The 23,985-nt window shown below is 41.6% G+C and overlaps 1 protein-coding gene across 1 annotated transcript in view; it reads left to right on the top strand.

Annotated features, from left to right (window-relative positions):
- Nucleotides 1–232: 232 nt before the first annotated feature.
- The window catches only part of Ppp1cb (protein phosphatase 1 catalytic subunit beta), a 35,400-nt gene continuing 11,647 nt past the window's right edge, over nucleotides 233–23,985 (top strand). Inside the window, exons 1-3 of the mRNA XM_028873926.2 lie at nucleotides 233–407; nucleotides 20,265–20,396; nucleotides 23,019–23,249. Coding sequence (XP_028729759.1) covers nucleotides 356–407; nucleotides 20,265–20,396; nucleotides 23,019–23,249 — 415 coding nt within the window. The 5' untranslated portion in view covers nucleotides 233–355. The remainder of the gene's footprint in view (nucleotides 408–20,264; nucleotides 20,397–23,018; nucleotides 23,250–23,985) is intronic.

The raw sequence follows: 23,985 nt of genomic DNA, 5'->3' as shown, positions 1-23,985 counted from the left end.
TTTATTATTTATTTTTCCAGTGGGGTTTCCGCCGGGCGCGCGCGTGAGTGCGCGCGCGTGCGTGTGTGGGGTGTGTGCGTGCGCTCGCGCGCGCGCTCTCGCTGCTCGGCGGGGAGGGGGCGGGAGGGGGGGGGTGAGAAGGAGGGCCCGCGCGCGCGCGCGCGCCCAAAGGGGGGAGTTGGAGCCGGGGTCGAAACGCCGCGTGACTCGTAGGTGAGAACGCCGAGCCGCCGCCGCCCCTGCCGCCGCCGCTGCCTCCGCCTCTCCCGCCGCCCCTGCCGCCGCCGCCGCCGCCGCCGCCTCCGCCGAGGAGCCCTTGTTCCCGCTGCGGGAGGAAGAGTCTGGTGCCGACAAGATGGCGGACGGGGAGCTGAACGTGGACAGCCTCATCACCCGCCTGCTGGAGGGTGAGTGCGGCGCCGGGCGGGCCGCGGGGCCCTTTCCCGCTCGAGCCGAGCCCGGGGGAGAGGGCAGGGCGGGCGGGCGAGCGGGCGAGCAGGCGGGCGGGCTCGGTGGTCCAGGAAGCCCCGGAGCGCGGGAGGGCGGGCGGGCGAGCGGGCCGGCCAGCCAGCCAGCCAGCGGGGAGGCCGGGCCTCGGCCCGGGGACCCTCGGCGGGTGCCGTCTCGGCTGGAGGCGGCGGGCCCGGCTGGACCGCTGGGCCGGCGGCCTCCGCTCACCCCTTCCGAGAGAAGGGGCGACGGTGCCTGCCGCTGGGCATTGTGTGTCCGTGGAATGTGTGTTTCTTCTCTGTTCTCTTTGTGCGTTGCCCTTGGCTGCCTCCGATCGTCGTTCCGGTTGTGAATTTTACACCACCGCCCCCCCACCCCCCCAAAAAATAAAAACCCTTCCCAGGAAGGCTCTTGGATCGTTTGCATTTTTGTTTTTCTGGATGCTCCAGAACATCTTAAGGGGAGGATAGGATGAATAGTTTGCCATTTCTTATCTGGCGTACAAAAATAGTAAAAATCTTGGATCGGGTTGAGAGATGTCCGTTAGGAATACGAAACGCCCGAATACACGGGGGCTGAAGGGATTGATAATGGAGGGCTTAAAATTATAACACGTTTGAGCCGAGTTTAAATTTCTGCACAAACTTAGTAAATGCCTATTGTAGCAGCCTCTGGGACTTAAAAGGTATTTACAAGTCTTCCCAGCACTTGAAGTTCCGGGCTCTCATGTTTTTTTATTGATTAGTTGTGTGTTGGTGGGAACATGAGGAGGAAAGAGAAGGCTTGATAAGAGAGACCAGTAGTTAAATGTATTGATCTGTTGCGGGATACTATTCAAAGTTAAGGGCGGGTCTTGGTAAAAAAAAAAAAAATCCTTTTACTCTAAAATTCGCGTCGTCACTAATTGTTTGGGGAGTGTGTAAAAAAAAAAAAAGAATTGCCTTTTTGAATGATTTAAGAATCATCTTTGTCAGACACCTAATGAATGTGTGTGTGCGGCTTTTGTTTACTACATACAGCGAAGCAGTCTGTGTTTGTTTGGAAATTTACCAAAGAGGATTGTATGGGGAGGGGTGGTGACTTTTTCAACTGAGGTACAACGTTTCTATTCCTTGTTTTTTTAAAAAAAAAAATCTCTGAATATTTGCTCCGGATAGTAAAGCTTTCCAGCAGCCTTAAGGCTGAGAAAGAAGCAGAAGTTTTTTTTTTTTTTTTTTTTTTTTTTTTTAACCAGGAACTCTCTTATTTACCTTTTCCTTTAGTATCAAGTTATTCCTGGGAGGCCCCCTGGTGCTTGCTGCGTTCACTACTAGGGACTTCGTGGTCTTTAACTGATAGGAACATCTCGCTGGGTCTGTGAGACATGTGTTTAGAAAAAAAAAAAATTATACTTACAGTGCATGACTGGCTTTATAAGGGAAATATAGTTATTTAAAAATTTTTGTATCTTGTTAGTCTTTGGAAAAGGGGAATTTAAGCCTACCTCTGTCTTTGCATTCTTTAAAGTTTAAATCTGATTGTATCTCAGTTTATTCATATTTAAACTTTTTCATAAATACCTAATAGCCGATTCATGTATTTTAAACTGCTCTGGAACCCTTTAAATCAAATGTACCTTTATATGATTACAGATACTTTAACTAGTAGAGGGTTGTAGAGAAAAGGGTGAAAGCAGCCTAATACTTGGTTCTAGCTTCAGTCACCCCCAACCCCCTTTGGGGGGAAGAATTCTTGTCAAGATACATTGTTCTTTTTTTCTAGTATAGCAACTGTGTATTGACTCGCCTGTGCCAGGCACCAGGAATCCAAAGATAAGACACATCTCCACTCGAGGAGCTCAGTATAAACAAGCCACTCCAGTGTTTTGTAGAACTTCTTGCTCTTCCGACGTTGAACATACAGTTTACTGGTGGTTTTTTTGCAGTCTTGTTCCTTTATCCAATTGAAGATTATTTACCTTGACATCTCTCTGTTACTCTGAAATATTACCAGTCCCTCTCTTCCTCCCCAAATCTGGACCTGTTCAAATAATTGTCAAAGACTTGGATTTTCTAGTGAGTAGTTTTAGTCTTAATTTTTTTTCTTTACTTTGGGTTTTAGAGATGTTATGTGCTAATTTACCTCATTCAAGTGTTGCTATTTTGCAAAGTTGCCTAGCAGAATAACTGGTTATGTGTGTGTGTGTGTGTGTGTGTGTGTCCTGAATGAAAGTAAACATTTAAATTGGACCAGTAAAGATACATAATTATAGTTAGAATACATTTCAAGACTTCTATCATAGCAAGATTAGTGGTCATTGTATTGAAAAACGGTGAATAGAACATATGTTTTGTGCTCTAAGCACAAATATGATAGCCTTGTGAGGTAAAATTTGTGAATTCAATATGTTCAACCATTCCAGTGTATGTACACTTAAAAACATCGTATTGTACCTAAGAATATGCAGTGTTATCTGTCAATTAAAGTTTGCTTTTGGCTGGGCAAAAGGTGTGGCTGGTGTATGTCTTTAATCCCAGCAGTCAGTTGATAAAAGCAGGCAGGTCTTTCTGAGTTTGAGGCCAGCCTGGTTTTACATAGCAAATTCTAGGCCAGCAAAACAAAACAAAACAAAAAACCTTGCTTTGGTAAAACTGTTTCTGTATTAAGGGAAAAAAATGACCAGGATCTGGTTCCATTTTAAAGTGCTTACTCTATGTCACAGTATATTCCTTTAAAAAACAACTTCTACTGTTTTGTCGCCTATACTGACCTTGTAGAGTAACTCACAGTATTCTTGTGATTTATCATGATTGATTGATTATTTAAATTAAGACTAGTTTGTATAAGGTAAGCTAGAAAGCCCAGTAAAAGGTTTTTGCTAAGTAGTTCTGTAGGTATTTGAGGTGGAAGTAGGAATTCCCTAGGGGCTTCAGGTCACATTATAAATGCTATTTATTTTGGAAGAAGTCAAAAGGGATAAGTGGAACTATGATGCTTTTGGGAGGAGACTCAAATGGTGCTCTTGGAGGCTGGAAGATCTCCTAGAGCTGGAATTAAGGTGGTTGTGAGCCACCTTGTGGGTGCTGGGGATCGAACCTGAGTTTTCTATAAGAGCAGCCAGTGCTCTTACAGCTGAGCCATCTCTCCAGCCCAAACCTTCCCTTTTAAAATGACAGCTTTATGAAATGCAAATCACGGCTTGCCTGTTGCTGGTGTGTTAGTGATTTTTAGTGTGTTCACAGTGTTTTGCAGCCGTGGCCACAGTCAATTTTAGAGCATTTCCAGACACATCTCCCACAAAAGCCCCATCGCCTTTTTCCTTCATCTGTCTCCCTCTAGTCTAGGCAACCATTACTCTGCCTTCTGTCCCCATGGATTCGCTGTTGGTGCTCACTTCACGTAAATGAAAGTGTATGTGATATGGTGTTTGTGACTAGTTTCTTTTCTTTTGAAACATTTTGAGACAAGTTGTCACTATGTAGCCTTAGCTGGCCTCAAACACACAGAGATGCTGCTGGGATTAAAGGCTCCTGGGCCTCTTTTAATGTTTTTAAGTTTCATCCATTTTGTAAAATGTATTAGTACTTCATTCCTTTTATGGCCGAATAATATTCCATTTTGTCTACGTAAGTACCAGTTTTCAGAACTACTCACTGGCAGCTGGCTATTTCAGTTGTTTGCCCTTTTGACCATTGTGGACAATACTGCTCTCCACTTCTGTGTTCAGGTTTTTGCATGGACTTAGGCTTTCGTTTTCCTAGAAAAGTGTGTTGCTAGGAATGGAATGCCTCAGCACATGGTAACTCTGTGTTTGGAAAAACTTGTAGACTGGCTAAAGCCCCTTTACTGGTTAAATTGCTTAAAATTCAGGCCCAGCAGTTAAAAAGACAAGGTTGAAATGCTAGCTGCTTAGGCCACCTCTGCATCCACAGGGAGCATCATCATACTGTATGTATCATACTGCGTGTGGGTGTGAGGCAGGACCCATTAAAAATAAGAACAGGCAAGCGGGCAGTGGTGGTGCACGCCTTTAATCCCAGCACTTGGGAGGCAGAGGCAGGCGGATCTCTGTGAGTTCAAGGCCAGCCTGGGCTACCAAGTGAGTTCCAGGAAAAGGCGCAAAGCTACACAGAGAAACCCTGTCTCGAGAAAAAAAAAAAAAAAAAAAAAAAAAAAAAAAAAAAAAAAAAAAAAGAACAGGCTTGAACGTAGAGGAGCTCATTGGAGGTAGAATTTCTGGACAAGAGGTGAGTCTAGCATCCATAGAGAGTGATATTCTTTTTGTAAACTAAGTCATAGATCACTCCCACCCCCTTGTTAAATAGTTCCAGCAAATAAAGGAAGCTAATTTGAGAAAAACAACCCATGCTTATTTTTAAATTTGCTACTTAAATCTAGCCCTGGAAGTTTTCTATGAAGTTTCCAAATTCAAGATAAGAATTCATTGAGATTTAGAAATGTATTTGAATTTCTATTCATGAAGAAAACTGTAGATTACATCTAGCAAGGTTTTTCTTTTGTTACTCGCCCCCCCTTCCCCCCCAGGTACTGGGGACTGAACAAAGGACCTTACACTTGCATGCTAGGCAAATGCTCTACTAGTGAGATACTTCTCCAGCCCTTTTTAATTTCTGTTTTAATAAATTCTTGCTAAGAAAGTAGCCATTCTGGCCTTGAGCTTACCTGTATCCCAAGTAAGCCTTGAACTTTGAATCTTCTGACTTAGCTTTCCAGGTAGCTAGGATTACAAGTATATGCCACCATACTCTACGTTTATCATTTAACAGACTTCATTCTCCAAAGCCACAATGGCATACTCATACCAGTAAGTAGAATCATCAAGGTATTTTTCTATGACTAAACTCCCATTGAGTATTTCTGAAACTAAAGTCTCAGAATTAATTTCATTGTCGGTAGGCAAGCAATGGTTCAGTTGGGTATGTTTGGACTCTTGAGTCTCCTGGGATTTAGTTTTGATCAGGTACAAATTATAACCTCTGACAACCACTTCTGTTGTAACTATAAATAACCATTTCAGGGCTTATTTTCTCTAGGAAAAAAAGCATCTATGAAGGTAGAAGTCCTAGGCGTGACTTGGTGATAGACATTGGTCAGTTGGAAAATGGTTCAGCTGAATTATATAGTTGATTAAGTGTTAATAGATCAAAGAATGCTATTTGTTAACCTTGGAGGTTTCCTCATAAGAGACTTTAAGACTGGATGAACTATTAGAATAGATACATAGTTTCCAGTGTTTAAATTTTACACTGAACTGTTGAATTTCATCATTGGCTGTGAAGTACTATTTCTTTGAAATGGCAGGTTTTTGTTTACTTTTGAGAGTGTCTGTTAATATGTAAGTCTGGTAGCAATAGTTTGTCAGGTATGTGCTTTCCTTTGAGACAGTTACTGTGTTGTGGTATGCAGCAGACATGTTTGGATACTTTGCATTTTCTCATAGATGATTAAAGATGTAATTGCAGGAGCTGAGCGTAATTGGTCATTCTTACTGCTTTTACCACAGTATTTTACGGAATCTCATGGCAGTAAACACACAGGGTTCTTAGTAGTTAGGTGCCTCTGATCTAGTGTGTGTCAGAGTGCCAGCTGTCGTGAGCATATTGCTTCTGTCCCTCAGTACAGATGTTCGTGTAATGCTGGGGTCTGTACTTTGCACTGGGCACTTCTTTATTCCTGAGCTGTTTCGTCCCAGCCTGCTTATCAACATTCTCCACTCTGAACTATATATACCAGCTCTTTGACGTCCAGTCTCTCACAGATCCCCTTGAGGATTTGTGAAAAACACCCAAGTTTTACTTCCTGTTGCTATAGACAGACTTTTGTGCTCAATGTGGAGCACCTATACAGAATTAGGAAGTCTAGGTGAGCGGACATTAGTTAGCGTTGGGGTGCTGGAGGAGGGATGCATCAGTGGAAGTGAAGAAAACTATCAGTAGTTAGTGAGGATGACTAGGAGCTTGTGAGGCCCACATGGAAAGGGGATAGAATTGCTTCTTGGTTTCCTGCTGTCCTTTCTGTTTTAGAGAAGACTGCAGGTGATGGTTAGTGAAAGAATACTTTAGTGTGCATGCAGGATCGCAAAGACACATCACAAAGCCTTTTTAGTGTAAAAGTCAAACCTGAAGCCGGGTGGTGGTGACACACGCCTTTAGTCCCAGCATTTGAGAGGCAGAGGCGGACAGGCCTCTGTGAGTTCAAGGCCAGCCTGGTCTACAGAGTGAGATCCAGGACAGGCTCCAAAAGCTATGAAGAGAAACCCTGTCTCGAAAAAAAAAAAAAAAAAAAAAAAAAAAAACAAAAAGAGGACAAACCTGACCTGTATTGGAAAATTTTCAAACAAATAAAATTATAATCCAATGGTGAGTACAGTTTGATGTTTTGTTTTTGGAATTCCTGGAATGGAATTCTTTTGGAGAGAATTCAACGTTTACTTAAGATTCAAAGTAAGCGTTTTCAATGTTGATCATCTCTCATCTGTTGATGCTGATCTGTAATGAGATTTTATGTATTTAATCTTGAAAGATGCGCTTTCACACAGATAGGAGCTACCAAATGCTAACAATGGTCTATAAGCATATGATTTTTCTTGTTTTGTTTTTTTCAAGACAGGGTTTCTCTGTGTAGCTTTTGAGCCTGACCTGGAACTTGCTCTGTAGACCAGGCTGACCTCAAACTTACAGAGATCTGCCTGCCTCAGCCTCCTCAGTGCCAGAATAATTAAAGCTCTGCTCCACTAAGCATATGGTTTTAATTGAGCATGTTCATTACTTAGAACACACACACACACACACACACACACACACACACACACACACCCATACACACACATATATATAAATTTTTTTTTTTTGAGACAGAATTTCTCTGTGTAACAGCCCCGGTTGTCCCATAACTTCTCACAGAGATCCGCCTGCCTCTGTCTCCCAGTGCTGGGATTAAAAGCATGCACTACCACACCTAGCCTTGAGTGGTTTTTCTTACCCTTGGATAGTTGGTACTTGTTACTAACATGCTAAGCTGTTGGGGAGCTAGTGTTCAAACTGAAGTGATTGCAGAGTTAGCCTATAGGATAGCCAGTGTGAGGTACAGGTAAGGTTTTCAGTTCAGTGTGACCTGCAGCAGAATCTGCTAAAAGTTACAACTCATGGTGGTAAAATGCACATAAAACAGGGAGGGGGAAACATTAGCTAGCTGGACAATTTTATGAAGCTTGTGAAATTGTAAAATGCCCCCCCCCAAGACAGGGTTTTCTCTGTGTAGTTTTGGTACCTGTCTTGGATCTCACTCTGTAGACCAGGCTGGCCTCGAACTCATAGAGATCTGCCTGGCTCTGCTTCCTGAGTGCTGGGATTAAAGGGATGCGTCACCACCGCCCAGCCAAATGTCTTTTTTTTTTTTTTTTTTTTTTTTTTAATGGTTTTTCGAGACAGGGTTTCTCTGTGTTGCTTTGTGCCTTTCCTGAAACTCGCTTTGTAGACCAGGCTGGCCTCGAACTCACAGAGATCCGCCTGCCTCTGCCTCCCGAGTGCTGGGATTAAAGGCGTGTGCTACCACCGCCCGGCCAAATGTCTTTTTTTTAATTTACTAATTATGAATACAATGTTCTGCCTGCAGGCTAAAAGAGGGCACCAGATCTCATTATAGATGGTTATGAGCCACCATGTGGTTGCTGGAACTTGAACTCAGGACCTCTGAAAGAGCAGCCAGTGCTTTTAAACTCTGAGCCATCTCTCCAGTCTCTGGTATTTTTAAAGTCTATGATACAGATATTCTGCAGAAAAAGTACCTTAATCTATCATGTTATCAACCAGGAGTATCAATAACCAACTTCATTCGCTTTCAGGAACTCAACCATTATCAGTTTTGTGATTATGTTGGTAATAGATTGATTGTAACTTCAGTTTTATTTAATGATAAAAGTTTTCTGAATTAAAATTACTTAAATTTTTAAAATTACGTCTATGCGTGTGTCTGTGTGTAGCTGATGAGCACATGAGTGCAGGTACCATGGGGACCAGAGGTATGGAACCCTAGCACTGCGGCTACAAGAAGCTGGGTGTGGAACCCAGCAGATCTTCTGCAAGAGCAGCTCATGGTCATAACTGCTAAGCTCTTCAACCCATGGAAATTATTCTTAATTGTTATTACTGAGTACAGAATAGTTTTAGACAGGTCTTAATATGTAATCCATGCTCACTTTAAATTCAAGATCCCCCTGCCTCAGACCACAGAGTGCTGGAGTTACAGGTGTACATGTGACCTCACTACCCAGCACTTAATGCCACTTAATAAGTTCAACTTAAAATTGTAAGAACTCCCCACTACACACAGTTTAGAAACAGTGTAAGTCATTTTGACAATAGTGTTTTCATTTCCCGTGCTATTAAAAGTTAAAATAAGTGAGATCTTTACCCTCATAAACCTACGACAAATTATTTCCCAATTCCCTATAGCTTCCTTCAGCCCTTAAGTGCAAAAGCAATTTCCACATCAAAACCCATTTACTGTGCAGCTAAGCAGCTTCCACCTAGCTCTGTATTTGGAAATAATCAATATGTAGCACAATAACATGTTAAAAGACAAAAGAATTGTAAATCTGGGTGGTGACGCACACCTTTAATCTAACACTCTCAAGACAGAGGCAGTGGATCTCTTTGAGTTCAAGGCCAGGCTGGTCTACAAAGCGAGTTCTAGGACAGCCAAGGGCTGTTACACAGAGAAACCCTGTCTCCAAAAACCAGAAAACAACCATTCAAAATCATCTCTCTCTCATTTTTTTTTAAAATTGTTGCTATCATCCCCAGTGTCCTTAATCCGGCTAATAGTCTTTAAAATTATTGTCTCAAGATATTTGAAAGATTATTCCAATCAAACACAATTGACCTGCCATTGGTAAAGTAGCTTACCTCACTTAGCCGACAGTTGAGACACCTGAAAATTTCTTCACTTGTGAATTCTGATCTTGAGGCCAGCCTGGGCTACATAATGTGACCCTGACTCAAAAAACAAAAAAACTGACCAACCAACCAACCAAATACCCCGCCCCCCAAAAAAGTCAAGAATGCTCCCAGAGCTTAGAAGTCATGCCTTTCAAGTGACATCGACAAGGATAACTGATATGTTACCTAAACTACTAAAGCCCAAACAGAATGGCTTTTTTAAGACAGCAGAAGAAAAGAATGCTTATCTAGAATTCCAAAACTACTGAGAGTATCCTTCACAGTAAAGGCAAAAATAAAGATAAGTTGGAGCAGAGAAAACTGAGATGGCTCAGCAGTTAAGAGCAAGGCTGCTCTCGTTCAATTCCCAGCACCCACATGGCAGCTTGCAACCACCTGAGACTCCTGTCCCAGGGAATCCAGCCTCTTCTTCTTCTGCAGGAGGAGTTCACCAATGTGAAATACGGGGGGAAACACTTATAACAACTTAAAACTAGAGGGAAAAAAGTGAGGGAAGCCTGGCATGGTGGCCCAGGCCTATTTTTAAAAGTATTGCTGAACTGAGGAGCTACAGCTCAGTGGAAGAGCACTTGCTTCTTGGTGTGTGAGGCTCTAAGTTCAGTCCTTAGCAAAGTTTATTGCTAATATGTAGGCACTAGAAATTACTTCAGTTCTTCATGGAGAAAGCAAATGGTGGCAGGTAAACAACTGCAGAAAGACATGAGCAAGAACAAAGGAGCAGTGCAAATGAATTTCAGATGTTTAGAATACTAAAGTGTGGTTTGTGGGATTGAAAAGATGTGGAAATGAGATGATGATAACTGTAGAACTAAGGAAAATTATTTATTTAGAGTACCGCTGAGTGAAAGATAAAATAAATGTGACTAGAAAACTGAGCCAAGCATGATGGCAGACACCTACAATCCTATCTTCACATGAAAGGTCAATTCAGGATCTTCCTTGGCTACATAGTAGGTGTAAGGTGTAAAGCCAACCTGGGTTATAGGAGACCTTGTCTCAAAAATAAACAGTAAATCAAAGAAAACAGGTTAGAATGTGTTGATTCCCCCCCCCCCAAAAGAAATGCAAGAAAAAGAAAAACAGGAAAATAAAGAACAGATGGGTCAAACTGAAAAGAGAGTGATAAAAATCTCACCTGATTTTGTCAGGAACCATAGTAAATGTGAAAGAAACACACTGACATTAAGACAGTCGTAGCACTGGGAAGCAGAAGAATCACCAAAGGACATAGGAAGTTTCAGGGTAGCCAGACATACTTAGTGAGGCCCTGTCTCAACAAGTAAGGGAGGGGCAGGTGGAGAAAACTTGGACATTTACATATTACACATAAATTAAATTACAGGGCATATTTTAAATTTAGGAACACAGGTGAGAGGCCGGAGAGACGGCTCGGCATTTGAAAGCACTGACTGCTCATCCAGAAGACCTGGGTTCAGTTCCCAGCACCCATGATGTGGATAATAACCATCTGTAACTCCAGTCCCAGGGGATCCAACACCTTCTTGACCTCTGTAGGAACCAGGCACACAGTGGTACACAGACATGCATGATGGCAAAACATCCATACACAAGCATAAAACTTTAATAATAAAAAAAGATGGGTAAATACAAAAATGGGAAAACGCTATGTCATGTCCATATTAACCAAATGAAACCTGGCTTGACTATGCTAGGTAAAGCTGTAAGCTTCAGTGTCACTAGAGATAATGAAGGATATTAGTGCTTTCATGATAAATTCAACAGAAATAAATATTTATGTCTCAAAAAATATGACCAAAACAAAAATGGAAAGTCACTAGACCTAAAAAGACATATGGAGAAAACCTTGTCCCCATAGTGTATTACTATACCTTTAGTAACTAGTAGAACAAACAGAGAACACCCAAAGAGCTGGAAATTAAGGACCAAAGACATCATACAAATTGGCATGTGGAGATAACCCAGTAAGCTTTCGTGAAGATCTGAGTTGGATAAACAGAAAGTATGTGTAAAAAGCTAGATAGATGTGGTGATGTGGGCCTATAACCTCAGCATTGGGGATGCAGAGATGGGTTTGCAGAATTGCTGGTCAGTTCATTTAGCCTACTTGGCAAGTTCCAGGCCAGAGGAAAGTGGACACCTGGAGAATGCCACCCCAAGTTTTCCTCTGGCCTCCATACACAAAGGAGAGCTGATTCAGACAGTGGAATAAGTATTTTATGAAAGTAGAAGGAAACAGTAGCAGAAAGTAAGTATAGATCTTCCTGATGAGAAGATTAAAGTTTAGGCATCTAGAAAGACTAATGAAGTTCTAAAAAGAGTATCAGTAAAGATGAAGGAAATAACAGTATTAAGGATGCTAATAAAGGGCCAAGATAAACACATGTGATTTATAATTGTGCTAGAGGAAAACAAATGCTTTACAAGATGTGATTGGAACAGCTGATTATTGTCTTTTAAATGTTAAATCCTAAGTCTGGTGACTTGTACTGTGACTCTGAAAGGGGTAGTGTTAACCTACTATTATGTTAAGGGGTGAAGGGACTTGATGCCTGCCATCTATGAAAATAGTTCAGAGAAAAGTGTGACTGTTGTTGAAGGACAATAAGATATAAGTAACTTGATGGTAATAAATGTGACAGTGTAAATGAAGAAATTAACTGACAGAAAATGTTAGTATTCAAGAAAATGAGTTTGTATTGAAACACCTCAGAAAATTCTAGGTTCAGATTGTTTTAGTAGTGATCTAAAATACAAAGATGTTAACATCTGCTATAACCTTACAGATACATACAAAAATATAGGGGCTGGTGAGATGGCTCAGCAAGTATGAGCACCCGATCCCCTTGCATATGACTAAGATTCTGTTCCCAGCAGCCAGCACGGTGGCTCACAACTGCCTGTAACTTCAGTTCCACGGGACCTAACTTTCCTCTAGTCTCAGCTGGGCTCTTATGTGCTGCACTCATGCAGGCTCGTACACACATACATAAATAAAAATAATAAATCTTTTACAAATAAGAGAGGTAATACTTCACAACTTGTCTTATGAAGCTTGCGCAACACTTGACCAAAACCTGACAATAACAAGAAATGAACCAGTATGTGATTAGTCCCCAAAATATTGAAAAATGTGTCATTGTGAAATCCATTAATGTGTGTTAATAATTATGATCTTAAAAACTCAGCAAAATATTCGCAGGTTGAATCTTGCCACGTATAATAAAGCATGTCGTGAACTGATGGGCTTGCTTTAGGAGTCCAAGTTTACTCTAGTACTCAGAGCTTCAGTTAAAAGAAGTCACATTAACAATACAAAGGGAAAGTTAGTGGTTTTCTTGATAAAAAGTATTTGGTTAAAAAAAAATTCCCGGCTACACAAAGAAACCCTGTCTCGGGGGAAAAAATTCCCCTCACCCCCCTGGCAGAAATTCTTAATAAACTAGAAACAGGCCTTTTCTTTGAGATTAGGCACGTAGAGTTATCAGACTTGATGGTGAGAAGCTAGGTGCCATTTCCTCCAAACGGGTTCAAAAACATAATGGGAGAAACAGCATCAATTCTGCTCCTGAAAGCTCTAGCCAATTCAGCAAGGAAGGAAGAGAAAATAAACAAGGATTATGTCTTGGTCATTTTTCTATTACTGTGAAGAGACATCATGACCAAGGCAACTTTTTTCTTCAGGACAGGGTTTCTCTGTGTAACAGTCCTTGCTGTCCTGGAACTCACTTTGTAGACCAGGCTGACCTCCAATTTACAAAGATCTACCTACCTCTGCCTCCCAAGTGCTGGGATTAAAGGCGTCACCACAGGGTCCCAAGGCAACTCTTATAAAAGAAAGCATATAATTGGGGGATTGTTTACAGTTTCAGAAGGTTAGTCTATTATCATCATAGTGGGAAGCAGACAGGCATGGCACTGGAGCAGTAGCTGAGCGCTTTGCATCCTGATCCGAACCTCAAAGCCCACCCCCAGTGACACACTTAATCCTTCCCAAACAGTTTATCAACTGGAGACTAAGTATGCAAATATATGAGTCAGTGGGGGCTGTTCTCACTCAAATCATCACATTCCACTCTAAGCTTGTATCATAATGCAAACGCATGTAGTTCAAGTTCATGAGTCCCCATAGTCTTTCAGTCTCAATCAACAGTCTCTTCTGAGACTCAAGACCATCTCTTTAATTGTAACCCACTATAAAATCAAAAGGCAAATTGCACATTTCCATCATACAATGGTACAGAATATACATTACCATTCCAAATGGAAGGAAAGGGAGCATAGTGATAAAATACTGGACCAAAGCAAGACCAAAACCCAGCAGAGTTAACTCCAAACTCTGCATCTCTTAAGATCTCCAACTCCTTTCAGCTTTGTTGACTTCAATACACTTGTCTCTCTCTTGGGCTAGTTCCACTCCCTGTTAGCAGCCCTCCTTGGCAGGTAGCCCACAACTCTGACCTCTCCAACATCTTGGGGTCTCCTACACAATGCAGGCTTCACCTTCACAGCTTCATGCAGTGGCCTCTGGGCCTGCATGCGGGGACTGCCTTGTTAAATGCCTGGCTTCAGCATCTTTCTTTAACCACAGAGGAAGGTTCCGTAACCCCTTTCCAATATGCTTCTTGGCTAAAATCAGAACCATGTGGCTGAAGCTGCCAGCCTCTGCTGCCTGCCTGGGCTGATACCTGGCTCCCTCTATGACTTGTATTTGCATAAGTTCTGACCTAGTGGTTTCTAGGCTGAGAAAATCTCAGGCTTGTTCCTTTCACTGGGTGGGGCCTTGCCTGAAGTTACCGCTCCCTTTATTCCATTTAAGCATTGGGCTTTTCTTTAACATTTTCATCTTGAGCACAAGACTCGATTCCAGTATTACATTTCCTGGCTCTCCTTTCCCCCTCAAAGTGTACATTTTTTATTTCTTTGTCCAGCTTTTCTTTTCGTTATAGATCTGCATAAGGGTGATCACTAATAACTATGTGACACAGTTCATAATTGACTGTCTTGAAGTCTCTTCTGCCTGTGACATTAGCCTTAGGCAGGTTTTTAGGACAAGGGCAAAAAGCAGTCACATTCTTTGCTGAATTATCACAAGAATGGCCCCTAGGTCGTCTGATAATATTTTTCCCTCCGAAAACTCTTGAGCTGGACCTGCATAGTTCACGTTGGCCTTCAGCACTACCGTCTTCCAAGCTCCTACTAGGATGGACTGTTAAGCCTCACAGCATTCAACTGCTTTCCTAGTCCAAGTCCCCAAAGTCTACTTTTCACTAACAAGCATCACGGTCATAGCAGTACCCACTCCTGGTACCAACTTCTGTCTTAGTTATTCTTCTATTGCTGAAAAGAGACACCATGACCAAGGCAACTCTTATAAAAGAAAGCATTTAACTGGAGGCTTGTTTACAGTTTCAGAGGGTTAGTCCATTATCATCGTAGTGGGAAGCAGACAGGCATGGTGCTGGAGCAATAGCTGAGAACTTTGCATCTTTGCATCTTGATCCACAGGCAGCAGGCAGAGAGAAAGAGAAACTGATGAGCAACTGAGCTCGGGCTTTTGGAAACTCAGAGCATACCCCCAACAACACGCCTACTCCAACAAGGACACACTTCCTAGTCCTTTCCAAACAGTTCATCAGCTGGGGACTAAACATGGAAATATGAGCCTGTGGGGACCATTTTCATTCAAACTACCATGCATTGGAAAAGAAATAAAACTGTGTTTTTATAACTGATAGGATTGACTTTAAAAATCCAAAAGAAACTGTAAATGTTTGTAATAGTACACAAAGTCAGTATACAAAATTGATTGCTATGTATATTCCTATGGTGGGTGGGTGGGTGTGTAATCACATCGTGGGAAAATGAAACTGACATTTACACTAGTCCTTCCAAAATCAGGGTGATGAAAAAATACACAAGACTACCACAGTAAAAACTGTGGAGGAAAAATAGACATTGCTGAGGGAAATGACCAGAGCTAGCAAGATGTCTCAGCAAATAAAAGTACGTATGTACGTACACACACACACACACACACACACACACACACACCAGAAATGAAACAAAAGGATAAGTGACAGATAAAAGGAGAGGAAAGGTCATGGGTTGGGAAACTCAAAATTAAGACATCAATTCTACAGACCCCCCTCAGTTCATTTTCCATAAACCCCATAAGCCCTACAAACTTGGAGTCCCGTAGATACAAGCCAACTTTAAAACTGGAAAATACAGCAGTGCCCTGATTGCCTTCAGAGTTTTAAGACCAGAGTTGAATGTTTGTATCCCATACACTGAGACTACAAACACTGAAGTGTGGTGGTGATGTAAAAAGGAGACACAGTAATAAAAGTGTGGTTTTCTACCATGCTGGAGGGAAGGGTTGATCTCTAACAGGTGCTGCTAAATCAGTTGTCTTTGTACCTGGACAAAGTGAGCTCTGCGCTGGAGAGATGGCTCAGCAGTTAAGAGCTCTTGCTCTTCCAAAGGCCCTAAGTTTAATTCCCGGCGCCTGTGTGACAGCTCAGAACTGTGACTTCATTTCTGGGGGAGTTCTGGCACTCTGTGTCTTCCATCAGCACTGCACACGTGGAGTACACAGATATACATGCAGGCAGACACCTGAATTAACCTTGACTTTCACCTCAAGCGAAATATACCAGCCAAATTCAAGATGAAATACACAATTCAATGAGCTATAACCAAACATCAAAAAACAACAAAAACAGATGTCCTTAGAAACGGTCTGATCTCTTGGTAAGATGCACAAAGTACAAAGGTTAACTTAATTGAAATTAAGATCTATAGTTATTAAAGAACTTTTCATTGAAACAGCATTAAGAGATGGGAAAAGGTCCATTATCAAGTTTTAAAGAATAAACAAGCAGACTTAATCTGCCTCAAAACAAATGTCCAAATGACCCATTAATTATAGGAAAAGGTACTCAACAACCTTAGTTATCAGGGAAATGCACATTAAGATTTCAGTGAATGCTACTATAGATCCAGCAAAGTCATTAAAATTTAAAATACAGATAATGGCCAGTGTTGGCAAAGATATAGAACAGTAGTGATGGTTTTATTATAAATTGATACAATCACTATGAAAACTGCTGGCATCTCTCTCTTAAGTAATACTCAGCTTTCTGTGACTTTGTTTTACTCAGCGTTACAGACATGCTCAAGAAAAATGTACTTGAAAGTATTCATGGCATTGATGGTGGTAGAGTCATTCAGTGGAACACTTCAGATGACTTGACACAGTTGCATGTGTTGTGGAATATTATTTTAAGATGTGTTACTTTACTTTTGTTTCTGTTGCATTTGTTTAACTCTGTGAAGCTGTGTTACTGTGCCTGTCTAAAACACCTGATGGTCTAATAAAGAGCTGAATGCCCAATAGCAAGGCAGGAGAGAGAGAGATAAGACAAGCTGGCTAGAAACTATACCAAACTAAGGCCAGGAATTCATAATTAAGAATAAGCTTCCTTGTTTGTGATTTATTTGGGAGCTGGGTGGCAGGCCCCTAAAAAAGAGCAAAAATAAGCAACAATATACATGGGTAGTAGATCTCACAGAAAAGATTATGAACAAAAGAGTTTATTTTTATTTTTATTTTTATTTTTTATGTGCATTGGTACTTTGCCTGCCCATCTATCTGTGTGAGGGTGTTGGGTCCTCTGGAGCTGGAGTTACAGACAGTTGCGAACTGCCATGTGGGTGCTGGGAATTGAACCTGGGTCCTCTGGAAGAGCAAGCAGTCAGTCCTCTTAACCGCTGAGCCATCACTTCAGCCCCTTATTTCTGTTTTCTAAAATTCAAAACAGGTCACATTACTCTCTAGTGAAGGAATAGTGATCTTGGGTATTGTTGGGGCACAAAGGAATGTTGGTAGTTGCAGGAAGCATCATATCTTGAGCTGAGAAGTGGCTTACTGTATGATGGCTAAAGATTCTTTGAGTTATACATGCTAGCTTAGTTTTCTGTATATACTACCTTAGACTATTTTTGTTTAGTGGTAACTAGAGTTTTGCTCTGTTAGGGTCTTACTTAGTTTGACTGAAGGTTTTTACCAGGAAGTTTATATACAGAGTGGAAACAGCACTGGCTGTTCAGTGACCGCCTCTGCACTGTGCCTGTTGAGGCTGTGTAGAACCTGACTGCTGTGCTCTGAAGTTGTTTAATCTCTTATGTACAGTGAAGATAACTTGGAATTCTGGGCTATCAGAAGGATGAAATGAAAGATGGTGCTGGTGTCCAGAGCCTGAAGGAGCATGCAGACTTACTGTTGTGCCTTCATAATGTGCTGTGGCCTTATACCTGAACCCTTCGTTCAAGCACCAGAGTCCTGGCAATATTGTGGGCTGCTCTAGTTGCTCCATGTAAAGGAACGGCCGACTTCTCGATTATAATGCCACCACCATCCCCCAAGATGATTGAGAAATGTGACGTGCTCTTAGAACTGGGAGTTTTTCAGGGCTTGGTTTTGAAATGAAAGAATTGGGTTGCTCTGGGGACTACCTTAGTTTGGCCAGTTAATTTTTGAGCTCTCTTGATAAAGGCTTTTGGAGCCTTTAGTTTCTCTAATAGTATTTCATCAGCTCCTAAGATACATGTTGTCTGAAATGCACCTTTATGTGCTACTAGGTGGGAGAAAAACCTGGTAACCCTAAGAGGAAGTAATTGAGCAATAATCATTGCAACATGGTTTTATTTGATAAAAATTTTAGTTTTGTAGATTAACATGACTAAGTTAAAGCATTTTAAATTTTGTAAATGTTAGTCAAAGTCACATAATTACTTGGGAATTCAAAATCAAACCTACAACTGGGGAAATGGCATGCCCAAACATGAATGCAGACCCGAGTTCAGACCCCCAGCACCAATGTTAAAAGCCAAGTGTGGCCACCTGTGTCTTAACACACACACACACCCCACACACAACACAGTGTGTGTGGAGGGGAGGTGTTAACTGGATAACACTTTAACTCGTGATCAGTGGGAAGTCCTGGGAATGAGACAGAGCCTTAGAGTGGAATGCCTAGTGTCCTTTTCTGGCCTCTGCATGACTCACAAATGAGCACACACATACAAAATTAAACACATAATTTACTGATAACAGAGAAAGAGGATATCCACTTTAAACTGACATACTGAGATGACCCACACTCCTCTTCTGACTTATTGTAATTGCTGTTAAGTTTCAACTGGTTTTAGAACTGAGTATTTTATTGTTCATAAATTGTAAACCTCATTGATGTTACTGGGGTGGGGGTGGGGTCTCACTGTTGTTTAGGCTGACTTTGAATTTTAGGATCCTTTCACCTTAGATACATGCCATTGTGACAACCAGAAATGTTTTCATTGACTTTGTTGCTGTTATCTTTAACAACTAATATACAGTAGACTTTCAAGTATTTGCTGAATTGATGACTTCTGAACAATCATTTTTAGCTCTGCATTTACTCATCCAGAGGCCTTTAATCTTTCTAGGTGAATGCTTTTCTCTCTTAAACCAAAAGTCTCCCAATTTACAACTAATTCCAAACCGAGCATGGTGGCTCACACCTTTAATCCCAGCACTCAGGAGGCAGAGGCAGGTGAATCTCTGAGTTCAAGGCCAGCCAGAGCTACACACTGAGACAGTGAAAAAAATAAATACAAGCAAATAAAACCCTAATGCCAAAACCAGGTGTGGGGTTGGATGCTTTAATCCCAGCTCTTGGGAGGTAGAGCCAAGAGGATCAGGAGTTCAAGGCCATCACCTGCTATATAGTTCAGAGTAGCCCAGATTACGAGAGATCCTATCTTAAACAGGTAAACAACAAACCAATGCTAGATTAAAATTTGTTGCTGTATTGATGCTAATTTTCCAGAATGTTTGGATTTCAAGGGTAGTTTTTTCTGTTTGTTTTGTGTGTGCGAGTGCGCACAGTGCACACATATGCATACATGTGTGGAGGACAGAGGACATCTTCGGGATCATTCTGCAGAAGTGCTCCAACTACAGGTGTGAGCACACTTGGGTTGTCCTGACTAAGCAGGTTGCGCTGGCTGGACAGGGAGCACCAAGGATCTACCTCCTGTTTCTCCTTCCCCAGTGTTGGGATTACTTCACCCTGCTTTTTACTTAACGTGGGCTCTGGGAATTTAAATTAGATCCTTATGCTTTTATGGTGGTCTTATTAACTGGTATATTTGCCAAAGCACATTTGTACATTGCATCCTCTTACCTCTTCTTTGGAGTTTTGGTGTTAATATGGTCATAGAATGTATAATTTTAATATATGAGTGCCTGACTTTTTAAGCCTGTTTCAATTTGACAAAAGAATTATAGCTGTTGTTAGGGAATAAATGTGTGTTTCATTTATAAATAAGAACTAACCGGGGTATATAATATGGCATGTTTTGGTGTTTATTTTAATCAGCAGCTGTAAGTGCAGGTTGGTAAGCCTTGGTGCTTCTGATAACTTTAGGGAACTGCTTGAAACCGAATCACCTCATCTCCCTTTCTTTATGGGCACTGGTTCTTAGTGATGCTGTTCTGCTTTCTGCTTTGTCCATGACTTGATGAGAGTAGGCCAGACCTTAAGGTGCTATCCTTGAAGTCATTGAAGTGCCTTGCTCCTAGCTCATGCTGTCCACTGGAGAACAAGGAGGAATACCTTTAATTGGTCCAGATTTGAGGAGTACCCTCAGAAACCAGCAATGTTGGAAATTAATACCAGAGTTCATAAAATAAACTCACTGTTAGCCGTACAACCTAGTCCATGTGTGACTTCTCTGGTCTTCATAATATGGGTGTAGCTCTTTTGGAAGCATTATTACTTTGTGGATTATCTGGAAAACTGATGAGTTTCCTTATTGTTTTATCAGTACGAGGATGTCGTCCAGGAAAGATTGTGCAGATGACGGAAGCAGAAGTCCGAGGCCTGTGCATCAAGTCTCGGGAAATCTTTCTCAGCCAGCCTATTCTTTTGGAATTGGAAGCACCACTGAAGATTTGTGGTATGTATATGGCCAAGTTAGAAATAAGTTCTTTTTTCTGGACCAGACTGGCCTCAGGCTCACAGAGAGCCTCCTGCCTCTGCCTCCCAAGTGCTGGGATTAAAGGAGAGCACCACCATGTCCTGCAATTAATAGGTTTTATTAAGGGTTCATAATAATGACAGGTTAGAAGCAACAGAAACATTTTGGTACATTACAGACGGTCAAAGTGCGCTATCTGTAATATATAAAATGGTCTTGGAAATAGAATAGTGTGTTAAGAAAAATAGGCAGATCTTAGGAGAGAGCTAAAATCAGTGAAACCTGTCCCTAACTTATCAGATTACAAACAAACAAACAAACAAAAAGATGAAGAGTGATAGTGCTTGTAAGGATGTGGGGAAATTGGCATTCTAGAACGCTGCTTAGAAAAACAGTCTTGAGTGCCAGTATGGCAGTGTCCTTGGTCTTCTGGTTTGGAGTAATTTTCAGGTTACTAGTTTACAATCTGTATGTGTTCTCTTAGGTTTTATATTGGTTTTAGCCTAAGACAAAAACTTAAGACTTTAAATTGATTGATCTGTTATAACAAGAAAAATTATTGCATAGAAAGTAGCATTTTTCTGTGGTCACATAAAACAAGAAATGGTAAATACTACAGCATGCTGGCTTTTCATTTGGTAATACAGGTATTCTTTGTAATGGTTATGTGTTTGTGAAAACACTTTTATATACTTAGGACAGCTTCAGTAGTTTGTCATATGCAAAAATGCCCTTCATTCTGCTTGTTTCTGAGTAATCTCCCTTGAAGCCATGTAACTTGAAGATGTTTAGTGTACTTTTTCAAACTGCTCAGATATTCACTAATGGGGCGATAGCTTTCCTGTTCCCTGGCTGCTGCCCCTCCCGTCCCAGGGTTCCACTGAGTTCAGTCCTGTTAGGAGAAAGTCCTGGTGCTCGGGCACCTGGTTTGGAGGAGACCTCATTGCTTTCTAGGGGTTACTGGTCTTTTTGTTGGAAACAAGGCGCATGGGGAGGGGGTAATTGGCCATTAGCGTTCAGAATTCCATGTTGTCCCTAGCTGGGGTTTGGGTTAAGTAGGGGTTGGGGGTATTTCCCAGCCTCAGCAGCCTGGCGGCCTCAGGGATCAGACTCATAGGATAGTGCCAGAGAGGCAGCTCTGGGCACCAGCTCCTGACTGGTGACTGGGTTTGGGGAGACGTCACCAGGGACTGTAGTAGGGTAGTCATTATGTATGTTGAGTTGGGAGAGGTGGGTGACCGGGTTCTCCTTGGACTAGAACCGCTTGGGCAAGGGTCCCTGGTGTCCAGGCCTCGAGACACCCCAGTGGTGGCCCACACTTGTCTCCACTTGGAGGGCCTTGTTTCAGAAGGTATTGAAGAGTCATGGTGAGGTTCAGGGTCCTACAGATTTAGTGTACTTCTGAAGTACTTTGTATTCTCTCTCTCTGCGGGGTTTTATTGTGTGTGGTACTTTGTGCAGTATCCAGCAGATAAATAGTAGCAAAGTAAATGTTTGTTGATTAATTAGCTTAGATTATCACTTTACATCAAAAACCAGTAGTTTGAAACTTTTCTGGAAATGTTCGGTCTCTTGTGATTTATAAATAAAGTAATTTAGTTATTTGTAGATGATCTAAAAATTATTTGAAGTACAGATCCTCCTGGATTTATGATAGGGTTCTATCCCAGTAAACATTAAGTTGAAAATATCATAAGCCCAGAATACATTTAAAACACTGAATGCTGAACACTGTGGTTTGATACATTACACTGTAAAGCACCAGTTGTTTACTGTCACGATCAGTGTGACTGATGGATTGTTACAGCTTGCTGCTGCCACCTAGTATCTCCCAAGTGTTGTACCATATTTCACTAGCTTGACAAAAAATCCAGAATCCAAACTATAGTCTCCTGACTACACACTGCTTTTGTACTGTGAGAACCTTATAAGTTAAACCATTTAAGTCAGTGATTGTATTTTATACAAGTACCCCATTCAAATTTTATTTAATACAGCAATAACTTGAAGGTAATGGAAGTTATTTGTGTTTTAGTTCTTGATATTTGATATAACAATATGATTTAAGTTCAGCTACCAGCTAATAAGACTTAACTGCCAATTATTTTATAAGAAATTGCCTGAAATTTTTGTATTCTAGAGCCACAAAAAATACTTTTTCATCTCAGTTTCTGTAGGATAGGAATTCAGACTCAGCTTTGCTAGATCTCCAGGTTCTGAGTCTCTGATGACACTCCAATCCAAGTGTGCTCTGGGCCTCGGTCATCTGCAGGCTGCACTGTGGAAGGATTCAGTTCTGTGCAGGCTGCTGGACTATGGGCTTTTATTCCAACCGAATGAGCTACTGGCCAAAGTTTCCGCTCTGTTTAAGACAGCAGCTTCATCAGCAAGCTTGAGAGAAGGAGAGAGGCTGCAGGTCTGACAGAAGTCACCGTGGTTCGTCATGAGCCCTAAAAGGGACTGCCCTCACTTTTATAGTGTTCTCTGTGTTAGCTCAAGTCTAGATAATGACCTGTGCTTTAAGGGGAAGGAAGCATACAAAGTTCCTGTCATAGAAGCTACATAAAACTAATCCATTTCTCTACCCTGACTTGTTTTTAGGAGATATTCACGGACAATATACAGATTTACTGAGACTATTTGAATATGGAGGTTTTCCACCAGAAGCCAACTATCTTTTCTTAGGCGATTATGTGGACAGAGGAAAACAGTCTTTGGAAACCATCTGTTTGCTGTTGGCTTATAAAATCAAATACCCAGAAAACTTCTTTCTCCTAAGAGGGAACCACGAGTGTGCCAGCATCAATCGCATTTATGGATTCTACGATGAGTGTAAGTGGGACTCAAAGCTTAGAGTGTGGTTAGTTTCCACGTGCTTTTACAGTTCAAATGAATCTCTTCAGTTCAGGGGAGCTGGATGGTTTCATTTATATATTTTTTAATATGGTCTTGGACAAAGGTCCAGAAAGAGCCTAAAGCTAGGAAACACATTAAGTTGCTTTCTTGGGATCTCCTTGGTCATGTTTCAGATTGGCTGCAGCTTAGTTGGCTGAAGGAGGTCTTCTTATTAGTTTACCTGGTAAGACACCCAAGTGAAACAAGCATGGGTTACTGCAGGCAGTGGCTTCTGCTTTCCTGCCGTTAGGAAGGTTTGCTTTTTACATTCATTTGTTCACTCATGTGTGTGCATGTGTGCAAGCATGTGCACAGGCGCACTACATGCACGGTGTCATGACACACATTTGGAGATCAGAGGACAGCTTGCAGCTGGTTCTTGGTACCTAGGTCTCAGCAGTTAGGAGCCCTGCTGCTCTTCCAGAGGGCTCAGGTTTGGTTCGCCACACCCACACGAAGAGACTTACAAACTCTGTCTTTAACTCCAGTTTCGGGGGATCCTGTTCTCTTCATGGCTTTGGCAGTCACTTCATGCATGTGGTTCATATACAGAAACAAGCAGGCACATCATAACATAAATAAAAAATGCTAAATGAAAGTCAAAATTCATTATTAAAATGTTAATTTGCTTATGTAGCTAGAGAGCTAGGTTACTGAGTCCTAAGAGTTACCT

The sequence above is a fragment of the Peromyscus leucopus genome, chromosome 22, assembly GCF_004664715.2.
Source record: "Peromyscus leucopus breed LL Stock chromosome 22, UCI_PerLeu_2.1, whole genome shotgun sequence".
Classification (NCBI taxonomy): domain Eukaryota; kingdom Metazoa; phylum Chordata; class Mammalia; order Rodentia; family Cricetidae; genus Peromyscus; species Peromyscus leucopus.
The sequence above is the reverse complement of the archived record's forward strand: the minus strand, read 5'-3'. Positions and strand labels throughout refer to the sequence as shown.